The sequence below is a fragment of the Battus philenor genome, unplaced genomic scaffold, assembly GCF_028537555.1.
Source record: "Battus philenor isolate CCGP_79_NKW_IND1 unplaced genomic scaffold, ilBatPhil1.0.hap1 SCAF_10, whole genome shotgun sequence".
Classification (NCBI taxonomy): domain Eukaryota; kingdom Metazoa; phylum Arthropoda; class Insecta; order Lepidoptera; family Papilionidae; genus Battus; species Battus philenor.
In genome coordinates this window covers 15,181,531-15,203,490 of record NW_027181662.1, presented here as the reverse complement: position 1 = coordinate 15,203,490, position 21,960 = coordinate 15,181,531, and the positions used below count along the sequence as shown (strand labels likewise).

Sequence of the window (21,960 nt, the reverse complement as noted above, 5' to 3'; positions counted from 1 at the left end):
GTTAGTGGTCAACTCTACCTCTTCCGGCTGACAAGGATGGTCATACAAAATGGCAGCACTCGGTGGAGAAAGGAGTTGATAAATGTTAGCTCAGTTTTGATTAAGCTGCAAGGTTAAAAGCAACTACATCAACGTTACTCATACACACGGGAATTAGTTAATAAAAAAGACAAAAATCCGGCAAATAAAATCTAAAAATCTTTTTGCACAATTCCTTGGTAATGGTCAAATTCCTTTTGCCTGTTAGCCTTTATAGATAGACTAGGTTCCTAGTGTGAGAGTACAAGACTACAGCCATTGATACAACAAGAAAAAAAAATAATCACTCTTTTTAATATAATGTTAATTTTATATGTCCATCTATTTTTTATTGTAATATCAAATTAAAATTAAATTCTCTTTCTCTTTTTCGCCGTTTTCTGGCGAAACATGTTTGCAATAAATCAGCTTATTCAAACATAAATTAACATGTCGGTGACAACCAATAAACCTTAACCAAATAAATACAATTAAAAAACTTTTAAGTTAAACAGTTTTTTGATACTCATATTATGGTGGTTGTGGAAAAATATGTACCTAGTCCGGATTCCATATTGGAACGGCGTCCATCTTGAATTTTAAATTTTGACATAATCATCGTGTTTTACTAGTGTAGCCCTTTCATTTGATATCCATATTGAGGGGGTTAAGGAAAAATATGTAATCCGCCATTTTGTATCGGCGGCCATCTTAGATTTATAATGTTATTGATTTTATTATATTGTATTGTCATCTAAATTAAATGTGTGTACCAAATTTCAGATCAATCTGATAACGGGAAGGTGCTTAAATTTCAATTTCTAATTTTGACCCAAATTAATAAACAAATTCCGTACGGGTCGTACCAAATAAAACCATTTAATTAATAATTATACAATTAGTACTTATTTGAACCTTTTTAAGATACCTGATGGCAAAATAAAACGCTTTTTCATAAAAAATAGAGGTATTTCATGACGCATACAATTTGCATTTTGATTCGCTACCGCTGCCAGTGCCCACTAGATGGCGGTACCGTCTTCACATAAAAATCCTTTTGAGTAGTAACTTTTATTGTGGAACCCCTGGTATGTTTCAAACGTATGCTTTTAATGTGACGTTTTGTATATAGAATATAGGCAATAAAAACGACAATCATTTCAATAGAATGTATTTATTTCCTTTAAATTTTTTCAAAACAACTTAAATTAACATTTAGATTACTATTAAATTAAAATTTTGATTAGATGTGCAATATTGCTTTTTATTATCATAAATATAGTTAATACTAGGATTAATTGAAGTGAATTAAATTCTTATGTCAGCTTCGGCATTAAATCACAATTCTAGTGACTATTATAGCAGGATACCGGGGATTCCCCGTAATTATACTAAAGCGACTGCTAATACCAAAAATTATACTGAAAGTGGCGTTACAACTCACCACGTCGTACTGTATTTGAACCGACTATCCTGATTTATATAGCAGTGGTGGAATAGTGGTTGAGGACTGAGACTTCCGATCATAGGTCGCTAGTTCGATTCCCTGGATACGATTTTTTTATTAATCACTCTTTGTACATGAATTATAAAAGATTGCTCACAAGTTTCCAGAGGTTGGGCAGCAGCGTCCACTGCATACCATAATACCATACTGCGATCATAAACCATAAATAGGCGATTATGGTATATCCCCCAATGATATCTTTAAGGAGGTTTATGCCTTGCAGAGGGCGTCTGTGAGTTGTACCGAAATCCTGATTTATTGGTGGCATTTAATAGTGTTTTTTTTTATCTTTTATACCTTTTATGTTGATTCCCTGTGGAACACAAATTAAAACATGCTGATCTAGACCATTTTACAGCAACTACGCTTGGCAGCTCCCTTGAGAACCTAAGCTCAGGTCACGACATTATCTATTTCACCAAGTTTTTGCACCATCAACCTCTCAAATGTACCGGCACTCAAATTCATTACAGTAATAACAAGAAACAGAAGAACTATATGTTTTACTCTTTATATATTTTTTGTTAATTGTTAATTTTAAACCACTGACGGTCTTATTTGCATATTATATATATTGCAGTCATGAACACGGAAACCTTTAATTTTTACACTAAGAACTATATTATAATCAATACTAATCAGGTATATATATAGCTCCGATCATCTTATGTGTATGTTTCATACACACTTTCCTCCAAGGACCTATTTAATAAGGATTCTTTTTAATATTTAAATTTAAATACTTCCCGCGAAATCGCATTTATTTTTTGTTTTACATTCGTTTTTAAACAAAAACCGCATGCGCCGTGGCCTTATGCTTCCGGCAAACAGATATAAAACAACTTAAAATTCTTTTTAATGCATTTAAATTTTACGTTTAAACATTATTATAGATTTATTTGCACAGATTATACATCCATTACCACAGACGTAGCCAAGGTTGCCCCAATTGACGGTTATTTGCAAAGTAATTGTAAATGATAATTGTTTACAGATGTAAAACTCTTTAAGAGGTTAATTTATATCTCGTTTATCAATGAATAAATTTATAACTTTTGCACCTATTTACTCTTGTATTTTTTCTATTGGAATCCGATAGACCAATAACTTCTGGTAATATAATTTCTGCAGGAACAAACTATAAACAATAATTAATTTTAATATACAGTAATAGAAATTTAAAATATTTTTGCAACTTTATTATTACTATAACTATTATTTCTAATACCATTGATCTTTTGATAGAGTGTACCATACATCGAGTGCTAGAAAATTAACCACATAATAATCCATTAATAGATTTTACATCCATAACCAATCATAAGATAAAGAAATCCAAAAGAAAAATATGAATTATATCTGTGTTTTCTTGGTGTTAAAAACGGATAAACAATGTAAATAATTTCTCAGATTAAACATAGATTTCAATTTTTTAAAACTATTTATTGAGAGAGATAAGACACGAGTATACGTGTCTTATCTCTCTCAATCAGAAGAACGCTTTTTATTGCTGGCCATTATAGATTAATATAGTTCAAATTCAAATTCGCGTTTGAATTTAAATCCGCGTTCGAATTGAAATCTGCATTCGAATTGAAATCTGCGTTCGAATTATAATCCGCGTTCGAATTCAAATTTGAATCAGTCATAATAATATACGTTAAAGAGGTATTGATGGTCGTAGTGGCCAGTGCTGAGAGCTTTCTCACGTGAACGCTATTTCTATATCAGCTATATAGCATGCTATTGGTTTAGAAGATGTGATCATAGGGATTGTTGACCTTCCTCTCAGTCTGTCTGCCTCTTTTGTTATGTAAATGAATCAAATCAAATAACATTGACGTCAACAAGTAAAAGGACAATAAAATCTTTATAAGCGTTATATGAGTGGCAAACAACCCTTATATCTTTTTTCTTCAATCGCGAAGAAAACGCAATTGTTCGGTAATCAATGTGGTGTATATTATAAATTATATACAGAGCTTAATTTAAATTTTAACGCAATAGAAATTTCTAACATGGAAAAAAAAATTAGCTTTATCTTGTCTCTTGGCAGGTTCTTCTCGATATAATCAACATACCGAACCAGACAGTTGTATATGTAAATACATATTAACATTTATGTTATTTTAATGTCTTTTCGAAAGTAGTTAGAAAAAGGAATTCAATAAAACAAATATTTATTTCATTGCACAAACGCAATGATAGCGAATATATCACTGCTTGTATTCAAATTCAATTCGACGTTCCGAATTTGAATTCAAACGAGCGATAACAATTAAAAAAATATTTTGGCCATAATTTCCAACGATGACAGAGTTGTCATGTTTCTTTATTTTATCTAATATTTAATCTTCATAATCAAGGTATAACCTTCTGAATTACAGAGAAGAAGCTGAATAGAAGGCTTGTGAAGCAGAGAAAGCAAAGCTATGAAGCCGGGACGAGAATGCGATAGGCTGTCGACAGCCAGCAGAAGTAAGTAACATTGATTTATTTTATTTATGTACCATAGAGTTTACATTACCGAAAGATATTCATTTAAAGCAGAGATGAACAACAAGTGGTACGTTAAACATGTTTATGCGACACGCGAATCATTCCTAACAAGCCTCTATAATCAATTTTCTGTAACTATTGTATAAAACAAAGTATGAATTATATAAAACTGTATTACAGAAATCTAATCTAAGATTTACGATCGCAAATCTCACTCTTTTGCCGCTGGGCTACGGACGCTCAATTGTACAATTTTAACGGATCTACTTCTGGTTTGATTTTCTAAATAAATAAATAAACGTATTGGATACATAATAATTGCGTATATATAACAATTTAATTACAGAGAAGCTGATTATTTTGATCACGTTGGGAATCTGTTTTATGGTCATCGGGTTGACGTGTTCGCTCGTCGACCCGGTGCTTATCATTGCCAGACACGTAAGTTTCACTCTATCTTTTTCTTTTTCTGTAGCCCCCATTGAAGACTTCTAGTCATCACTATATTTAGGACTCACCCATTTCTTTGATTCTTCCACTCACCACGTTAATTGTGATACGGTATGAAAAGGCCTCTTTTTTCATGCTTCTTGTACCTCTAACATTAAAATAAACAACAGTAGTATGTAATATAACAAGGACAACAAATCATACTTTCTCTTTCATTCATCGCGAATGCGTCTCCAAAAAAAGTTTGCATTTGTTTCGCTCTCCTAAAGAAAGTTATAAATGAAATGGATACGGTATATATGAAATCTAGTAGCCTGTGCCAGTGTGGAAATTTAGTCGGTACGCAATATATTTCTGGTTCTTCCCATGCGTGGTATGTACGAGAGTATCCTTGTACCAGCCGTTAGACGTTCACTGCTGGGCTTAAGCCACTCCAACGATATCTATGGTAAGATATACCATAATGACTACGCTAGGCTTCATTGATCGATTTACGACTAAGACCTGAGGATCTTCTTGAGAAATCGGTTTAAAAAGGTCAATGTTCTTACAGTGTCCTCACAATATATTTATGATAATATTTTCAATGTTTACAATGATCTTAATGTATATGTATATGTTCATAGTGTATATACAAGGCTTCTTGAAACACTGGCTGTTACAAAATTTCGACTGCAAAACATCTCCAATTGACTTTTATAAAAAACGAAATCAGATTTGCTAAAAAAAGTCCCCAAAACATTATTGGACTATCATTTACGAAATTCAAAACGCATATTAAAAATAAATTGACGGAACAGGCTTATTGTTCAATAAACGAATATTTAAACAACAAAAATCCTTAGCAGTGATGTCGCCTGATTATTTTGATTTCATTTAGGCTATATCTGATAAAGTGTATATGTATAAATCTGTGTTAAACTTTATTATAAGATGTGTTGTTATACAGTTTCTTCCTGCTTCTTCTACACAACTATAACACCTTGCGAAGCAGAGTAGAGTCAAAAATAAACTAGATTAAAAGAATAATTAGATAATAAGTTGTCGATCAAAAAGAGTTCTGTTAAAAGTTACAATGTTGAATAAATTTATTTCATCTCATCTTATCTCAGAAAGATATTAAGCAAAAGACACTGTTGCCCATCCTCTTGAAACTTGTGAACAGTAGTAATTATATATAACTAATGCACAAAGATCCTGCAATTTACGATCGCAAGAAAGCATAAAAATGGTAACTTGACATGATCTCTCTCCAGCAATTGAATGTCATACCCGGCACGCGTATGTACAACGGGCTGACGAGCGAGATCACGGGCGCCTACGTCTCCGCTTACTTCTTCAACGTTACCAACTCGGAGCGGTTCCTCAGCGGAGAAGACCATCAACTGAAAGTCCAGGAGGTTGGGCCGTTTACATACATGTAAGTATATTTATAACATACTTAATGGAATCAGGCGTTACCTCGCGGAAGTCCATCCTAAGTAAGAAAAGGACCAATATTTAGCCACTTCCGCACATGCAGTGGTAGTCATGCAATAAAATGCACCGCCCGCCAGCCCGCTGAAAAATGCGTATGCGGCAAGCAATGCGAATCACACAACCGCCACCGCCAAATCACTCAACACCCTTTCACGGGGTATTCCCGTGTTTCACCCTTCCACGGGGCATCTTCAGGAGATATGTTACACCGATTAGTGCCAAACACAGCTTATAACATGTCTGTGCTGAAACCTTTGTACTCGTACAACTCAATAAGGAGTTAATTAATCTATATGATATTGGATCAGGAGTAACAAGATGAACTTTGGAACTTGATCTTCTGGAGTGCAGAGAGAAGCTATGTACTAACTGAAGTTAATACCTGGATTAAGTTGGTTGTAGATCATTTTCAGATGGTCTTATTAAAAGTCTATGTGGGAGGCATAAGTCCAGCGATGGACATCATACGGTTGAAATAATGATGGAAATATATTTTTTGTAGCCTCTTATTTTTTGGGACCTCTCGTTTACCCTTATAAGTGGGATATGGACTTTGTAAAGGTAATAATTTTTTTCAGTTATGATTTTCATTTAATTTTCTTCTTACAAGCTTCATATTTTCCTTTGTTCATATTCTTTGCGCTCCATTCACACTTTTTCTTACATCCCTCTCTTGCATTCCAAAGATATCATAGATTTGTTTTAACTATCACATAACTTTGCTATAGCAGACTTTTTTCATTCACGACTTGCGAAAATATTTTGTTCTAATTTTGTCCATTTTAATAAACATCCATTGTTTACAAGTACAGTATTGAACTCTTACCCAACTCTGCCTTACGAAGTCGACAAAAATACATTAAAGTTTTTCTTTATATTTGTAACATACTAAACAAGGACACTTCAGCAATATATGTATTGAAATCCGTCAATTGACATTGGAACAACTCATTGAATCTATTTTAATTATTTTCACTGGATTATATCCTACGGTTTACTTTCATTAAGTAATTCTAAGAATATCGATACAAATTTTTCCATTTAAAAGATATCTGTACTCTGTTATCTGAGATACTAATCTTAGAAAAAAGTTTTGTGAAGTAAATATTGCAACTATACATAGTCGGTATATATAAGGCTATAGGCATAGGTATAAAAGTTTTAATTAAACATTCACCACATGTATTATAAAGTATTATATATATATATATATATATATATATATATATATATATATTGTACACTATACAATTTCTGTTAATTTATGTATGATACACTCTATCTACAAATCAAAGGTTTCAGAAATAAAACTGTAATGATAATAGAGTAAGAAAAAGCTTTTTCAAAATTCGAATAAAAAATAAATATAAAAATAAAATAAATATTACATATTAATATTAAAATTACTATCTGTTGCTGCAGCTTTTGTACTGCCAGAAGATGGCCTGTCATATTTAAATAGATAAAATTAATTGATATATTAAAAAATTTCAGAGTAATTATTTTATAAAAGACGATTCAAAATAGCTGTAAAAGCTGTAAAAATTTTGGTTATCGAATAAGCTATATATTCAACCATTATAAGCCTATACTGAAATCACCCTGTTTATGATTATCTTGTATTTATAAAATTTTCCTCACGAAACATCTATTATTCCTCAGAGAGAAAAGATTCAACACGCACTTCGAGGTAGACTATGAGAAGCAAGTGATGAGATACCAGCCGTTCGTCAACACGACCTTTGTCCCGGAACTATCCATCGATGATCCGGAAAATGTCAACATCACCATCCCAAACACAGCGTTATTGGTAGGTGTGTTTGTAAATGATAACAAAATCATTCCAATAATTACCTTAGCAGTTTTAATAACGAACAGTGTCCATTGAAAGTACAGTAAAAAGTTCGATCTTATCTTAGAGAAGAACAAATACTTCATCGAGTATCAGCGTTGTACGTAATATTTACGAGCCAAGCACGTATCTCTTCCTTCTATAATGAAATATTCGCCATTAGTGGGTAGAAATGTATTACTATTCGAGTATGTATCTTTACATTCTTCATGGCGAGGAAAATAATAGACATGGATAATTGAGGAGTGTAGTGCAGTGTTCCCCAATTTGAGGCCTACAAGGGAGCAATTTGATTGTTAAGGAGAGGAGTTCGAAAGTGGACTAGACATGAAATTAACCTTTTCGCTTTAATATAGAAAATATAATGTTACATAGGGGGCGTATGAATTTTAGAAAGGCTAAGAAGGGGCATGGCACATCACAGGTTGAAAAATACTGTTTTATTTTTAACATTTATACAGAAATTAATTACGATAAACAATTGCGAATAACGCAAAAGAAGTTTCATCAAAGATGGCGTCCAAATACAAGATCGCGTTCAAATTTAAATTCGAACACACATGAATAATTCAAAAGTAATTTTGTTGTAGTGGCCAGTAATACATTTATAAATAAAATAAACACTGTACTGATAAAGTATTGTTTTTAATTGTACATTTAATCAAAAAAAATCTTACATAGGACATAGACGTCTAAGGTAAATAGACGATCTTAGTACGGTTGACAGAAAACGCAAGTTTCAGGTTACAGGGGGAATCTTCCGGATGTTCAAGATATGCTGCCTCTGGGGGGAGGAAAGGGTTATGTGGGATTCCCACCCACTAAAATCTCCAGCGTTCGGCCAGAAAGATCTATGTGTCAAAGGTCACCTCTCAGCTGATATAATAATGATATTAAAATGGACTGTATTTTTGGAATCAATTTGTACTTGGTATCTGGTATACCATACCATCGTGTCAGCAGATAAACGCTCACTGCAAGGCAAAGGCCTCCTCCAAGAAGCGATCCTTCCACGATGACCAGTACTTTGACTATATCATCCATCTACCTATAGGCTTACCCACGCTATTTTATATCACGTTGTAATGAAAATAATAAAATTTATTAATTCTTTTATAAAATTGCTATTCACAAAAACAGGCCACGGGAACTTTCCTTTAACTACAGTTGTCTTCATTAAACCACGCTCTTTTATTTTTTACCATAAATCCTCTTACAATTTTTCAGTCAATAGCAACAGCCATGTCATCATACCCTTTCTGGAGTAAGATGGCTCTGAACATGCTCATCAGACGTTTCGATTCAAAGCCGATCATGTCCATGACAGCGCAGGAGTTCCTCTGGGGCTACGACGAACCACTCCTCGCGTTTGGCCACACTCTCCTGCCTGGCTACATCAATTTTGACAAATTCGGCTTTTTCGATAGAGTAAGTAAACTTTTATATTCGTAGAACAATCCCCTTATAACACGGTAAATTAGTTTCACAGTGATCCCGTAGAGCTTAGGATGTCCACCTACATAGACCGACGTCGAAGACAGACCACTTCCAACTGATCCAATTTAAAACTCTTAAGTCAACAGAAATAATGATGATGGCCTCGTATAACGCGCTATGTAAAATTATTCACATTTAACTAAAAAAACTTCAGAAATAATACAGTGTATCTGTGTAATCATTAAAATTGTGTATTTTTATATTAATCAATTTAATCTATCGAATTCTTAAAACAATAAACTTAATACATTTTTCCAGCTATACGACAACACAAGGGATTACCGGATGGAACTGAGCTTGAAAGAGGAGAGCAGGTTCCAGATCCTGAGCGTCAACGGGCACGCTGGTTTTCCTTATTGGGGTTATGAAGACCCGAGTAAACGGTACCCTCTACATGATACTAATGAAGCTAGCTCTCCTACCAAATCCTAACTCCTAACTCCTCCTCCTAACACCTCCTCCTAACTCCTCCTCCTGACTCCTCCTTCTGACTCCTCCTCCTAACTCTTCCTCCTAACTCCTCCTTCTAACTCCTCGTCCTAATTCCTCTTTACCAAAAGAGTATTTAATACTGACTTTAAACAAGTCCGTACCTGTGAAGCACTTTTTTTGTTTCGGGGAAAATCTTTAGATAATTAAGATACCCCTGGAGGAGGTCAGGATTATGTGGAATTCTTAAAGACTAAAATACCCTCAGTAATCGCCCTCTACGCGAAGTGGGGGGAGCGCAGTATCTCCCAGTCAGAGACCAGCACGCGATCTTTCCTCATTCTTTGCTATACTGGTTGCGGCAGCGAAATACCGATCATTATGGAAATCTTTGGAAATCCTTCGTTAATTTGTCTCTACACCTCCCAAAAGATAAATAATGAATGAAGTGTTGCTTAATGTATTCCGTGGTTTAATCTATTTTGTGAAACTTTCCAGATCAAGGTGCAATAGTTTCGTAGATGCGTACGAAGGCTTCGCATACCCGCCGGGGCTGCCCCACGATCGACCGCTCCGACTCTACCGGAACCTGTTCTGCCGGATTCTCGAGATAGACTACGTGGAGACGCGAAGGCTAGACTTCTGCCCCGAGGCCTATCTGTTCAAGATCAGCGACCGCACATACAAAATGAATAACGACACGGAATGCCTTTGCAGTCATTATGGATGCCATGAAGGGATGTCGGATTTATCACCATGTTTCTACGGTAATTTTTTCTATATTCATTCTTTGATGATTGCCGATTGACGTTTACTGCAAGGTATAGGCTTCCCCCTAAGATCATCACAGTGACTGGTCTTGCGCAGGCCTCATCCAACGACTTTCCGTGACTTTAATCATCGTCGGTCCAAGTAGGGGGGGAGATGGTGGAGGGGAGGTATAACAACGCCGCATCTACTGACTCGTATTCTTTAAACAAATATATTTTAAAAATTTAAATAAATCGATAATTAAAATTATCTTTGATCAAACTGATATTTTTATAGACATACAAATTATACAGCCTGTTTAGAAATAGTTGTAAAATCTTATAAGGGATAAAGCTGTAGCTCATATGCTGTGGATATATGTCACTGCCACTTCAAAAGAGCTACTTCGGTGATCTTCATTCTTCTGCGGATCTGCCCATTTCTGATTCCTCTTTATTCTTTTCTGAGTGACCTTGATCCTTTTTAATTCTCAATGAATATATAAATATCCATTTCGAAATTCAAACAAAGTAAGTATTACGAAAATCAAATAAATTCTTTATTTAAATCTTCTTTAACTTAACTGATATTTTAATAGATATATAAATTATACAGAGTGTTTAAAAAAAAAAAAAGCTTTATAGGGGTATATATGTGTGACTCATTTGATGTCAATAAATGTGTGAAAAATCCTAGTGTAAATCAATAGTTATATATATCAAAAACATAATTCTTATATAGTAATAAAAACTACTTTCAAAATTCAGATTACAACATATTAAATTCAATTATTATTTATTATCTGTGCCTGCACACTTTGTACTGTAAAAAGTTATTGGCCAGTCATATTCGAAAACAAAAAATAAATTAATATAACATATTAAAACGTAGCCAGCTTTGAAGCTTTTTGGTGACAAATAAGCTATAAACTCACACATTAAAAGCTGTTATATCTATTTCCAATTAATGTATATTTTAGTGCTTAAAATACTCTGTGATATAAAAAGCAAAGTGAAATTGTGATTTAAAACTCCCGGGCATTTCGAAGGCAGGTTTTTTTTTCTTATGTTGGTAGGACTGTCTATAACATTTGCTAAGCGTCTATTTGTCAAAACTTGGTATATTATTTGGTTTAGACGATACCATTTTGAAGGATGTTTTGTTAAGTCTCGACACAGTATCTTTTTTTTCGGTTTTTTCGACTTTTATGCCAAAAACTCGATTGTATCGCAACAATTGTTTTAGTCTAATTTGGCTTTATGCGACTTCGAGCTATCCAGCAAACTTAAAAGGCCAATGCGGGAACGTCATTTTGAGAGGATTAAGAAAATAAAATCCGAATCAAAGGTATTCAGGTTGTTTCGAAAATTGGAAAAAGCGTTAGCAAAAGTTTTTTTTCGGACGAGGATAACTTTAAAGAGGATAATATTCATTTGGAAGAATAAATAAAGGAATACATTTGATAAACAAATTCATCATACTTTTTGATCACAGTATTATAAGTTTACATTATACAAATTTAAATATGTTTCTTTATTGTAGACGCAGAGCCCTGGTCATAATTATGGTGGTTTATATTTAAACATTAATAAATAAATAAAATAGATAAAAAAATATTAAACGGTTAATAATAGAATTAAAGATATCAATCGATGTTAAATTAATCAAAAATAAGATTTAGCACTTTCCTGACAATTATATTATTGAATAAAATAAATTATTTATGATTTTTTTTTAAATTTATGCATTCATGCCTTTACACATTTCTAGAATCTGTTAAAATGTCCATCTCAAATATCTCTACATTAAATTGAACGCAAATGTTACAAATTCGAAATACACAATGAAAAAAAAATAAACAATTATTTCATGTCAAAAAAAATAACGTAAATATTAATATGTATTTATATATACATCTGCCAGATTTTTTCGATTCGTAATGTTGATTTCATTGAGAAGCATCTGCCAAGAAACTCGACAGTTAATCTTTCAAAGCTAATTTTACTTTTTTAACATGTAACTCTCTTGTGTCTCTCGAAACAGGTCTACCTACCATGATGTCAAACGGGCACTTTTACGGCGCGGACCCGAAGGTATACGAGCGCGTGGAAGGTCTGGCACCTGACGAGGAAAGACACGGTTCATCCTTCATGATAGATCCGGTATGACTTTCATCACCATTCTTATTAAGCTACTTTATTTAAGACCACAGATCGAATAAAAAATTAGATGAACGAACAATGTGCCCAACATAACCCAGGGTATTGGTATGTATTCTATAGTTTCTGTAGATGTTAATGCTGTTAGCTCAGCTTTTACAGCTTCATCGGTACTGAGTTCACGGAACGGAAGGGTCCGTGAACTAGATAAGGGTATTGGTAGGTCACATGGTGCGCAATACAGATGCCCGAGACCTTTAAGTTCTGTAATGTAGACCACGGACCAGCAAGCGTAGTGTAAGAGGTCCAAAGAAGTAGGACTTTGTTGAGGTCATTGAAAGAAGCTGGACTCATATAGTTTTCAACAGCTGCTGTTGCTATCCTTCGATTGAAATAATGACGATGATTTAAGGCGACACCATTCATAATACATGTAGTATGCTATGAAGGGATATCGGATTTATCACCTTATTTCTGCGGTAATGTTGCGACAAAAACCAGCTGCACAGATGCACGCTACAAAACTACGAGCGTACGTATTTACATATACCGTTCTATATATCTTTCTCTGTCGCCCACATCTTCTGTCCCTCTCAAACGACACGTGTGATTGGTTGTAAAGTATGGATTGTGATTGGTAAATAAAGTTAGGCCTAGTATTGGTTAATATTGCTTAAAGTATAAATACAGAGTCTCGGCAAATAAAATTCAGTCTATTTTCTATCTTCCAGTTTTACTTTTAATTCCAAGAGTCTACTAAAGTCATTTAAATTATTTTTAAAATTAATAACATGATTAATATTCAAAACATTCAATTAAATCACCTATCACCGTTATGTAAATGTAATTGCAAACAGATATAAAAGATTTAGATTTAAAATAGTAAAACTTATTTTCTTTCTATTAATACATAGTACATCCTATCAAAAATAAAAGATTTCAGAAATAATAAATAACATAATGATAATATAATAAACGCGATTACTGCATATCAAATTGAATTATTGATTACAGTCTCCTACTGCAGAGTTTTTACTGTCAAATATTGATAGTCTGTCGCATTCTAATGAAAAAAATCAATTAGTGTAACATACTATATTTCAGAACTATTACTTTATACAGAATGATTAGAAATAGATATAAAAGTAATGCTTTTATATATATATATATATATATATATATATATATATATATATATATATATATATATATATATATATATATATTATATCTATAACTTTTTACCTTCAAATATGTTATACATTCACCATTTAAATGATTTTACACGTATAGCTAATCATGGTGAATAAAACGTAACATGCTAAGTAATACTCGTACGTTTCAGAAATTGGGCACAGCGTTGACATTTTCAATGACTGTCCAGCTGAATGTGCCGGTGTCGGACGTCGGATTCAACACCAACACCGCTCCCTTCTCCAACATGATGGTGCCCATCGCCTACTTTAAAGTGGTGAGGAATATTTACCTTTCTTAGTTTACAACATACTATTGCTTTTGAATTTTAGATTTGTTACGAATGATAGCTCTATGTAGAGTCCCTGAAAGGTATTTCTCGATCTAAGGGACAGCCACCCACGCCCTAATCGCAAACAGCGTGGGCGAAGTGAGATTGGAGTCGGATCCATCCTTGGCTTACCTATGGTCCACGCTGCAGTCAACAGCCCCATATACACAACATAAACACTACACAACTCTACTCGGGTAGAGCGGTTTACTACGTGCGAACTTCATCGTACAGCTGGAATGCGTTTGTCCAGCTTCTATACTATTTTTAAGTTCACGGACCCTTCTGCTCTGTGGACTCAGTTCCGATGAAGCTGTAAAAGCCTCCAGGCTAACAGCATTAATTTCAACCGAAACCAAGCAAGTCAACGGTACTTGAGTGGTGACCATGAGCAGGTAGACGCGGTGTGGCTAGGTCCCAAACGAAGTAGACCGACGACAGTCAAGATCGTGGGAAGTGGCTGGATGCGTTTAGCGCAAGACCTATAAGCGATTACCGAGAGCAGTTGAGTTACCACCTAAGCACGTATCTTATCTTCCTTCGATGTAGTATACGCGTTTAGCTGGTAAGACTTACAAAGAGTATATACAATTTACACCATCCTAAGGCAACGGCAGCGAACACATTACTAATGGCGTCCGGATTCAAATCTGCGTTCAATTTTTTTAAAATTCGAACGCCGTTTTGGCGAGTAATATGGGACGTGGACGCTACAGGCCTAAACTTTGTAGTGGCTGTCTATCAGCCGACATGACAATGAGTTCCTTCACGAACGTCCCTGCACCCAGTGACTCTATGGAGCGTCTGATTAACCTAAGTAAGAAAAGGACCAATATATAGCTACTTCTGCAATGCAGCGGTAGTCGTGCAATAAAGTGCACCGCCCGCCAGCCCGCTGATAAATGCGCGTGCGGCAAACAATGCAAATTACCCAACTACCACCGTTAAATCACTCAACAAGCGTTTCCCCCCTCCATGGGTAATCCTCAGGAGTAATGTTACAGCGATTAGTGCCAAACAACTTGTCTTGAACTGAAACTCTCGTGAACGCACTTTATTGCACGACTACTGCTGCATGGCGGAAGTAGCTATATATTGGTCTTTTCTTACTTAGGATAGGCTTCCGCAAAATAATGCCTGAATCCATTAGATGATTAACCTAGTTACACGAAGGGGAAGCCTTCGATTCAGTTTAAAAAGTTATACTTTAGATATAAGAACTTTATGAGTAGAGAGAGTTATTATAACCGAAATAAAATACAGGTGTGTGTAGTAAATCTCACATTTCCATACAATACACTAGTAAGAAACGCTTCTATTATCAATGTTACATGGATATTTAAACACAAGAATAATGTCTAAATATTTTAACTATAGTGGGTTTATAGGTACAATATTTTTATTCAAAAATAGAATAAGTTATTAACCTGGTAAATAATTTTCAGACAATGCCTGAGCTGGATGACTGGGTTAAGACGTTGTTTTGGCTTCTGTATATACTAGGACCTCGTGCAGTTCTCGTGGTAGAACTGATTTCCTTAACCGCGGGACTGTGCCTTCTGGCCATCGCCACGAGGATTCTATACGGGAACTGGGTCAACAACAGACTTCGTGTATCCAAAACACCACTGCGCAGCGAAGTACCACTGATGCAAGAAAAACTTTAATATGTGAAAAAGAACTAACAGTTAAGTGTTGAAATGACAATAATTTATATTTATTTTCCGAACCGAACCCACACGATAATAACTGTACAGTACAATCCAGTGAAATTTATAATAATTTAGTAATAATTCTAAGTTCAAAACGTAAGGTGAATTTGTTTATTATAAATATAAACACTTTATTTATCCTTTCAAATAAATTTCCTTCCCTTCGAATAATCCTTGTCCAATGAAACGCATGTTTGCCAAAGCTTTTTTTAGTCCTCAAAACAGTCGGAATAGTCTTTTTCCAGTATAGCCTTCAAGATCTTCTTCGGTTTTTATCACCTCAATTGTGTCAAAAAAGGGGTCCCAATATACGTCTTTCAAGTTTTCTGGATAGCCAGAAGTCGAACGGACTCGAATCAGGTGAATATAGTAGTTGTGGAGCGATATCGGTCAAGTTTTTTACGCTTTTTTTTCGAAATGAACAATTTTGGCACCAAATGAGACAACACTATTGAGACACAAAATCATCCTTCATAATGGTTTGGACCGAGTCAAATTATATTCCAACTTTTGACATACAGACGCTTGGCAAATGTTATAGACAGTCCTACCAACATAAGAAAAAAATGATCTGCCTTTCTAATGCCCGGGAATTTTAAGTGACAATTTCACCTTACTTTTTGATAACAATGGTAGGTTGTCCTGAAAGCTCGTACCGATTTTTTAGGAAAATTAATATTAAGATAGCTCATATTGTAAATATCTAATAGATTCAGGCGTTACTTTGCGGAAGTCCATCCTTAGTAAGAAAGGGACTAATATATAGCTACTTCCGCTAGGATAATAATGCCCCATGGAGGGGTGAAACACGTGTTGAGTGAATTAACGGTGGTAGTTGTGTTTCGCATTGTTTGCGAAACACAACTACCACCGCACGCGCATTTATCAGCGGGCTGGCGGGCGATGCACTTTGTTTCACAACTACTGCTGTATAGCGGAGGTAGCTATATATTAGTCCCTTTCTTGCATATTGTAAATATTAGTATGAATTATGTAGGTACCATTTCATGTTCCACGGACTTTCTTCATCTTTCATATGCCTTGATAATTCCGTCCTTCCAGAACCATTTTTTCGGCGAAAAATTTATCTAAATTGGTTTTAATCTCAACCAAAGAGTATTATTTGCTAACATTAAGAGAATTTTGTAATGATCGAAAAACGTTAAACCGAAGGTGGAAGTTCCCAGAATTATTGCGGAATTTTCAAGATAAGAAGTTGAGAATAAATCGAAAAACAAAAGTATTGTATACGTAGCCAAGTTGGAGAATACAATCGTGGATGGTTAATTTTGATATATTTGGCAATAATATCTTAAAATGTATATTAATCAAAGAGTGATAGTTCAAATTACTATTTATATGTTGTGTATTCCGTCCAACAGAGCTAATTGATTTGGCGTTCAATATGGGGCCGTTCATACAATACGTTTGATCTCATGCGTAAGTAACTTAGAGTGGAAAATGGTGACAACGTGTGATCAACGGTACGGTGAATTAGCCGAAAAAAACTTACCTATAAAGCAAAACTCAAAGCCCAGCAAAACTGTCGATCGAGACAACGGAAATGTGCTGCACAGTCGGAAATTTTCTGTGCTTAGCTGTAATATAAGTCCTTATATACTAAGGATAATCTTGTTCAATTATTGAAATCGTAAATCTGAAGTGGCAGTGGTTGAAGTAGTACAACAGAAGTACAGCGCTGGTGCAACCGATGGAGGTAAGAGACCACGAGCGAACAGCCGCGGTGTGGGCAAGCCCCCACTAGGTAGACCGGTCATCGCGCCTATGATGATAAAAGACGCGGCTTGCCGAGAAACAAGAACAATGCCGTAAATTTCATTAACGGCACAGTTAAATTGACACGACTACATTTTTAACAAGTTTTTATTTCTAATCAACAATATATTCTGCTTCGTTTTCAACAATCTTTTGCCGTCTAATATACAAAATCAATGCCGAAGCGGTAAAAATCAATCGGTTCTTCTGTAAAATATGTTGACAGAAACGTCATTACGATGGAGGTAAGGGACCCTCAAATGAATGGTGATCACGAGCCAGTAGACGCGGTGTGGGCAGGCCTCCACTAGGTAGATCAGTAATCGTGATGGTCTTTGAATGGAGCTTAAGCCTATGATGATGGGCGCGGCTCGGCGAGGAACAGGAATGGCGAAAAGTTTCCCCTCCATTTATATAAAGAACCTACCTCAGTGATCCACACGACACGGCTAACCGTGCCTACATACTATGAATTTACCATCAATTAGTATTTTTTTTTTAAATATAAAGACATCTCTATATTCTTCCTTTGTTTATCGACTATAATCAAAGCGTTTTACATCTGTCTCGGCTTATGTTAATTGAAGACGAAGCCTACGATGGTACATCCTTGTTTTGAAGAAACTTATTCACTCTTGTCTTAAACACTCCCAAGTTATAGTTAGCTGAAAATAACAAAATAACCGTCCTTCTCAATTTTAAAGGACCTTACCTCACTATCTTAAACCGTATCACTAAGTGACAAGAGGTCTCAGAAAGACAGAGGGAAGGACAGGGAGTCTAAGAAAGCAGAAAACGAGACGTTAAAACACAAGATAGAAGGAAGTGAAACATAATTTGACCAAGAGGGTGGACCGGCTAAGAAAAGAAAAATTTCAAGGGACGTGTTTATTGAACGGCCCCTAAGAAAGAGTATAGGCTCGCAACTTTAACCAAAATGTGAGATAAGTTATTATTTAAGATACGATAAGTACAAAGGTTTAAGTTGCCACCTTAGTCTGTAAAATCACATGCAATATCCAAAACTAAAATTCTGTGCCAAATCTGATAATGTCAGTTTCGAATGACAGCAGAAACTCAAGTCTCCTTTTATAGGTCCTTGCGCTTCCCCTCTCCATGGACCTTAGTTATAGCGTTACCGAAACTGCTGTACCGCGCCTTTGGTATACGCGCGGTGAGAGTAACGGGAGTATTGACTATTTCATTAGTCCGTCGTCGTCGTTCATTGCCTTATTTCCTCGGCCCCCACCCCGCCGTGGTTTCTTTAGGCGCGGTACAGTGGTTTCAAATAGTTACTGTCAGTAAATTCCGTAGCGCCCTCATCGCATTTTTGTTCCGTTAAAGCCATTAATATCGGGCACAAAACATTTGTCAATAACAAAAAGTCTTTGTGACTATACATGTACAGTACACACGTGTACACGTATGTAGATAATATAAATAAATTAAAAATAAATATATTTAGTACTTATAAGAGAATAATGTTAAATCGTTGTTCTTCAGTTTACCTTCGCGACTTAACCAATAAGTGAGTTATAAACTTTAAAATTGCCAAAAAAATACTCTCTTTTAAAAGACAAGTATTTTCAATCAGTCTAAAAATTTGTCAGTCGCGGTATGCGATAAAACCGCCCGTTGGACTTTTGTATTATAATTATGTTACTACGTTATGAAATAAACTGGGTGAAATAAGTAAATAAAGAATAAAAAAACTTCGGTACTTATTGATAAGATCCATGTGTCAAATACGGTTTTTTATGTATTTATATATAATCTGTTCTGAATTCGAACTTTTATTAATTTAATATTTGACAGACATAAGGCGGGAAACGAGTTATGAAAGGTTATATAAGTGATGTAATACGATACAAAATTCAATTAATATTATATTCGTTTAAATGAATTTATGTTACATAGTTTTGTGTGATTGAAAACAGTAGCGTAGCTGGGCGTGGGCGTATTCACTATTTATATTATTTAGTTATAATTATATTGCTGTATGAATATAAATGATTAATCCATACAAAATATATTTAGATCAATTCCGTCGTTTTAATTGAACTAGGCTGATTTGTGATATTTTAAATTAACACCAATTTAACAAAGAGAATATATTTATTAAATTTTAATATTTAAAGTACTGAAAAATAGTATGAATCAAAACTTTAACAATACTGCCGATCGAAGCATATGTAGCTGCAATAAACTTTTACTTATTTTACAAATACTTTCTTCTTAAAATGTCAACTTTCTTCAACAAATGTTTACTTTCTTCTGCAAATATTCACATTCTTCTATAAACGTATACTTTCTCCCACTAAGGTAACAAGTAATCCGTGTCAGAGCCAAGTTGATGGATAAATCAAATTTGGTAGAATAAAGGGTAGATTTTGGAAATGAAAGAAAGGCGATTTCGCACTCATCGACTATTCAAAAGCGCATGTGAAAGCACCTGCTTGAAAAAAGAAATTTTGAATTTAAATTTTGACAGGTTAAACTTTTTTAATTTGAATTTTGACAGGTTAAACTTTTTTAATTTGAATTTTGACAGGTCAAACTTTTTTAATTTGATTTTCAAAAGGTCACACTACTGATCAAGACTGCTATTGTCGTGATTGTATTTTTAAACGCTCAAATATTTCTAGTGTTAATATAAGATGTTGTATGAAAGATGATGGTGAATTATGTGATATGTAAACATGTTTGTGATTTTAAATAAATTATTTTCTTCACATCTTTTCCTTTTTTTTATTATATCAACATTCTTCAGAAAACCTTGAACGAAAATCTGCTATTCATTTATAATATTTCAACCATAGGAAGTCCACTACTGGTCATGGGTCTTCCGCAAAGATTTCCTATCATATTGATTGGAAGCATCCAGCTTAATTTATACTCACAGTAACACATTCGATGAATTATGTTACTTCTTATGTCATTGCTCACAAATAGAGGACTAGAAGTTGGTAAGGAATATCCTGGTACTAAAAATATATGTCATTATTGCTTTTAACCATAGAACATCCACAGTTGGACATGGGCCGCCCATAAATATTCTTAATAAGCCTGATGTGGCGTGTATCCAGCGTATTCTAACTACCTTAGAAGTCGTCTGCTCACGTGGGCACTTACAGTGGACGACATGGGATCCCTATTGCCACTTGAACCACTATTACAATATCGAAATAAACAAAACGAAAAATTAGTCTTTTTAACGCCTTCTTTGAATGATCAGGATGCAACTTGAACCGACTTAACCATAAATTTTAAAATAACATTAGAGGACTCATTTGATTCTAATTTCTATCAAAATGGGTTCTTCTGTAATTCGTTCGATGCACAGTGACCACTGTAAATGATCCATTGTTGAAAATAATGTAAATAAATACGGTTATCCTACACAAGTTAATATTCATCACCGCCGCCTCTTGAGGACCTTTAAGTTGCCACTACCATGAGGGTATTACGTAAGTAAAAATATAAACTTCATTTATTCAACATTGACCAATCTTTTAACGAAACTCAATACCATCGATATCATATCGATTTTTGTAAGATGTTATAATTGTGAAGAAATAGCCAGAAGAAACTCCAAAATACATCTTTTAAACAAAAGTTTAACAATATTCAATCATATTTAAACATTTTCTGTCAGATGTAGCTTAAACAAAAAAATCAAGGGACATCATTTCTAAGGCTCCTTGTCATTTAAATATTCTGCAGACGATCAAAGGCTGCTCTTCAAGGTCCAGGCAGACAGAAACACAATTATTGTGATATATTATTTATTTCTTGGAGCACGTATTATACGCATACATACTGGTTTCAGAGAGAACATCGGTAAATTACAACTTCTTCCGACGCTTATTAACTAGCGCCATCTAGTTGATTTTTAAAGAAAATATGATAAATCAATTCTTTCTATTTACCATATTCCTTTTTGAATATTTTTTTTTAATGTCAGACAGGCGTTTTGCGGAATTTTATGAAATAAAATTTGTTTATTACAAATTCATTAGATTTCTTAGCAGTCGAATTTTTAGTCTAGCCAGTTTCTCACGGTGTAACAAGAAAAGGGTTATAATAAAACAAACAATAAATTGCAATAACTTTATTCCATACATCTCTGCACAGCTCCGGACGTACATCGAAAAGTCCACATCAGAGACGTGTACGTGCTATTTATTTTCCTATAGGGATAGAAAGAAACAATATTTCGCGCTAAAACATTGAAAACTCAAATTGCCAGTGAAACTGTGAATAATATTTAACTATCAAACAATTCATATTGTAAGACATTGTGGTCA

The 21,960-nt window shown here is 34.4% G+C and overlaps 1 protein-coding gene across 1 annotated transcript; it reads left to right on the top strand.

Moving 5' to 3' along the window:
* Positions 1-3,957: 3,957 nt before the first annotated feature.
* Positions 3,958-15,832, top strand: LOC137927333 (scavenger receptor class B member 1-like). The gene is made up of 10 exons (XM_068771128.1): positions 3,958-4,003; positions 4,371-4,465; positions 5,731-5,894; positions 7,616-7,763; positions 9,033-9,233; positions 9,561-9,685; positions 10,230-10,498; positions 12,525-12,643; positions 13,986-14,111; positions 15,611-15,832. Exons 1-10 carry the CDS (start codon positions 3,958-3,960, stop codon positions 15,830-15,832), a joined length of 1,515 nt encoding a protein of 504 aa, XP_068627229.1.
* Positions 15,833-21,960: the final 6,128 nt, after the last annotated feature.